Source organism: Coccinella septempunctata, chromosome 2 (assembly GCF_907165205.1).
Source record: "Coccinella septempunctata chromosome 2, icCocSept1.1, whole genome shotgun sequence".
Taxonomy (NCBI): Eukaryota; Metazoa; Arthropoda; class Insecta; order Coleoptera; family Coccinellidae; genus Coccinella; species Coccinella septempunctata.
This window is the reverse complement of record NC_058190.1, coordinates 40,173,951-40,178,338: the sequence shown is the minus strand read 5'-3', so window position 1 is coordinate 40,178,338 and position 4,388 is coordinate 40,173,951. Positions and strand designations below refer to the sequence as shown.

General features: G+C 33.8%; 1 protein-coding gene across 2 annotated transcripts; it reads left to right on the top strand.

Annotated features, from left to right (window-relative positions):
* Positions 1 to 256: 256 nt before the first annotated feature.
* On the top strand, positions 257 to 2,691 carry LOC123308162 (calcyphosin-like protein). 2 transcript variants are annotated; one of them, XM_044890719.1, is made up of 2 exons: positions 257 to 405; positions 1,662 to 2,691. In XM_044890719.1, exon 2 carries the CDS (start codon positions 1,759 to 1,761, stop codon positions 2,419 to 2,421), a length of 663 nt encoding a protein of 220 aa, XP_044746654.1. In that variant the 5' UTR covers positions 257 to 405; positions 1,662 to 1,758; the 3' UTR covers positions 2,422 to 2,691. The 2 variants fall into 2 exon arrangements, with proteins under 2 accessions (XP_044746654.1, XP_044746653.1); XM_044890718.1 differs by lacking the exon at positions 257 to 405 and adding an exon at positions 1,262 to 1,423.
* The last annotated feature ends 1,697 nt before the right edge of the window (positions 2,692 to 4,388 follow it).

The following is a 4,388-nucleotide window of genomic DNA, read 5'->3' as shown; positions in this document are numbered from 1 at the left end:
TATGTCTACGAACCAACGAGGAATGCATAGAGCATATCTCAGTGAACTAATAATCCATGGGTTATTAGTTCACTGGCATATCTCTTGAGGAATCTGTGATCTCTTTGAAAAAGAAACATGTGATTCATTTTCAAATTTACCATCAGAACACATATATTTTTTGTTTTGTTATGATAAAACAATTGTAAATAATATACGGCAATTTTAAAACTTCTCATATTAGTGGTAGGAAACGAAATCTAATTGAAAAATGACGAAAACTAAAAAGCCATTAGTTTTTTCATTTCTGCGCAATAATGCAGATCACAGAGTATAATTCAGGACAATCAATAGTGCGGAGACGTAAGGCGCAATTTGAAATTTTTGCGACGTGCTAAATTTGCTTGTGAAAACTTATTCTTCCATGTAAGTTATTTTTATTATGTTTTAAATTCGTTATCGAATAACTAATGAACACAATTAAAATATTGGATACATCATATTCTTAAATTTGTTGTTTAGTTACAATAAAACGAATTCCAAAGAATTATAAACAATAGTATCGGAGCCGGCAGACGTTGTCTCGTCATGTAACAATAACGCTTTTTCAAACATCAACAAGCTGAAAATCCAAAATCATCGGCAATAACAATTTCGAAATTAATATTTTGAGATTGCGAAAAAGCAATCTGAGGTTGGTCTGACCGTATACATTCGTAAACTCACCCAAAAATCATTAAACTATTGTTTTTCTGCATGAATTTTAAGGCCGTTTTTTCCCCTTACACAGTTAAAAAATCGGCCTTACAATATTTTTAGAAGACGCGTAGTTAAATTTTAGTTTCTACGGTGGCTCAATGCGGTGTCCAGGTGTCCTATTGGCATTTTAATGATTGGTTAGTTAAATTTGATCTATTGAAATGTTAATCGCAGTCATTTTACTCTGTGAAAATTACCTAATAAAATGAATTGAAAGTTTTTCTCATTCACAAAGTATTGAGGTAGAGGAGCAAATTAATTCAATCCGGCCCTGCTTACACTACTACGGTTTATTTTTATTTGGATAATGAATGATGCAGAACAACACATGAATAGTAAAAATATTTTTACTGTTGTTGAAAAAAACCAAACCCATTCGACACCTATGAATGAAATATCAACTTTAGCAACGAAATATCTCTGACCTTTCAGTTTTATTAACGAAAATATAAGAAAAGTTTCCATGTCTATCAATAAACTATTTTCCAAAGAGTCTTTTTTGCTGTTTTGGATCCGCCGCCTTGCGCCCCTTGCGCCTGCGCTGCGGCGAGGCCCTAAACCTACCTCACTGCGTTTGTTTGTAACGTAGGTCGTAAGGTCATAGAAACAAACTAGGCTTGTTTCTAGGCGTAGGTTTTTCAATTTCCTGCTGAGTGGATCTGAGTCTGCCAACTTCCTTTCGAAGGTTTGAGAATTATTGATCTTTGATTAAATTTTTAATTTCAGAGACTTGCATTATAATATATGTGTGTACATATTAGGTGTTATCAGAATGAGGTTGTTTTCCCACGTAAACGTAATAACAAAATTTTCCTTCTATTCCTTTGCATTTGTTTCATAACCGGCATTTTTTACCTCATTTTATACATACCTGAATTTATGAATATTAAAAATTTTCAATTATATCTATTTTAAAATTTCAGGATATCTGGTCAAACTTGAATTATTTACACCGGTTCGGAAAATAGGAGCTTCCCCCTAAACTTTGAGCGATAACAACAGAGATAATCTGATTTCATCATGTCATATGCCAAGATGCATCGCCCTCCAAGTCCCATGTCTCGTAATGAGAGCGAATTAGCTGATAGAAGTGGTAGACAACTCCAGACTATGGGGTCCGAAGATAACCCTGTCAAGAAACTTCAGTTATTGTGTCTATCCACTGGAGCAACTGGCATTTTGGTCTTAGGCAGGATGCTCAGAAAGAGAGATGAGGATGGAAACAAAAACTTGAATTTGGATAAATTCATTGAAAGCATCAGAGATACTGGAATGGATATAAGTGTTTCTGATGCCACAAAAGTCTTTGAGTATTTTGACCCAAACGGCGAGGGTACTATCAATATTGACGAATTGCTTGACCATGTAAGACCAGTTATGTCTGACTCTCGAATTAAAGTCGTAGAAAATTGCTTCAAGAAGTTGGATAAGAATAATGATGGACATGTGACTGTAAAAAACCTGAGGAGTGTTTTCAGCATCAAAAATAGTTCGAGGTATATTTCTGGAGAGGACGATGAAGAGGCTATGTTCCAGAAATTTTTGGCTCACTTTGATGAAGATCAAACAGAAGATGGAATTGTAACGAGAGAAGAATTTCTCAATTATTATGCAGGAGTCAGTGCATCAATTGATAATGATTGTTACTTTGACTTGATGATGCGTAATGCTTACAAATTGTAAATGCAAAAGTATTCTTTTACTAACTAGTTCACCATTCATATACAAAATTTGTAATTCAAATTTTTGGATGTCTTCTCTTAATATGAGTAGGTAGTGAATAACAGATGAAGTCAGCACATGGTGAAAAATAAAAAAAGAATTAATGCAGCAAGCTTTAACTGGACTTATCATTCCAAAATTCAATGTGAGGCAGTACTAGATTAACTCTAAAATACTTAAGACTGTAAATCAAATGTATTTCTGTTTAATAAACTATATCCATATCTAAAATTTTGGTACTTTTTATGGCTAATAAATTCAATTTTATCAGGACTATAGTCAAAGATTCCTCTTTGCTATAGTCTTTGACTTATATAAAGAGCAGTAGATTCTATGGATGTCACCATAGGAAAAAGATTCCTTTTAGAAAATAGTCTGTGTCTATGCTTCAGCTAAATCTATGGACACTACATATCTACGAATCTTGGAACATAAATAATATGACTATACTTCATTCACTTTTATTTTAGCAGTCGGTTGGCCATGGAAATTTGACACATTTCACTCTGTATAGTACGAAAATGTGGGGTTATGAAGCTTGTCAAAACATTTTTGGGTTTTAAATCAACGCTATGTTGCCCGTTCTACGTAAAAGTTTCTGTTATTACGTATTTTATGACAATGTCGAATCGCTTCGGAAAATATGTGACGAACATAATTGAAGTTTATAGTAAGTTTACAAATGCATGGATTTACCGGCGCCAGTCTTAACGCCAGTTCAACTTTCACGCCAATAAGCGTTTACACGGTTTCCAGTGTTTTGCACGAAAGTTGCTAGTAACGATACACTCGTTATAGTAGGTACCTACATCATCTCACGAAAGGAGCTTGTAAAAAATTGTCGAAAAATTGCAAAATCGATAATTCCGAAATTGGATATAACTTATCAAGTTTGTCGGCATTTTCTTTTATGAGTGTTATTACCGATCGTTTTTTGGTTTCGAGGGGGTTCTTTGATATTTCAGAAAGGATTTTTATTTTCCCCTAACCTTAAAAGTGATTTGCCACTGTATAAACAATATTCATTGGCGTGCACGGAATGTGTTTACATTTGCAAGTTGTAATTTCACTGGCGCAACAAAAGATACTGGCGCATAAATTTTGGAAGCGACCAAAATTTTTAATCCATGCATGCCTGGATAACGTTTGCACGCCAGTAAGTGTTTACATATGCATTTTAAAGTTACTGGCGCGCCAGAAGTCACCGGCGCCAGTAAATCATTGCATGTGTAAACCTACTATTATATAAACTGATTGAAGGCATACCAAATCCAGTTATTTGCATGGAAAATACAAGAGATCAGTATATCATAATATGCACTAGCTTGAGGAGAGTTAATGTTCGTTATCTTCTTTGGCTTACATCATTTGTAGATTTTAAAAATAATAACTCGAAGATGAAATGTATATGATGCAGTGGTTGGGAATGGGTATCTCCCGAAGGAATTAACAGATAATTACAAGAATGTTAAATTCTTCAACAAAAATCATCTTGCATCAATGGAAGTAAAAGGAATTGAAGGAAGTTTCAAGTTAAGATGAACTTCACCTTTGAACAAAAATTTCACATGAATAAACAAGTGACAGGGCAACTTGCGCGTATTTGTGGCTATTCATCTTAATACATTGATGTAATAATAATAATTATAGGTATTTATTAGTACCTTAAGACATTTACATTGTATAGGACAAGTCAAATGGAAAATAGAAAAATCCATTTTAGGGAACTTATTCTCCGATGACATTTATCGAAAATCGAAAGTAAACTTTTCGCATTAATTCACTCAAACATAAAATTCTCAAATGCCACCACTTTTTTGGGTCTCCCAATAGAAGGAAATTCTTTGTCAACCTCTTCATTCACAATCTTTCTGATTGTGGAAATATCCAGCTGAAATATATGTCGTCTACATTCAGATGAAACATTA

What these genes read in the sequence shown, in the direction of transcription:
- LOC123308162 (XM_044890719.1), top strand. Translation starts at nt 1,759, where the DNA reads ATGTCATATGCCAAGATGCATCGCCCTCCAAGTCCCATGTCTCGTAAT.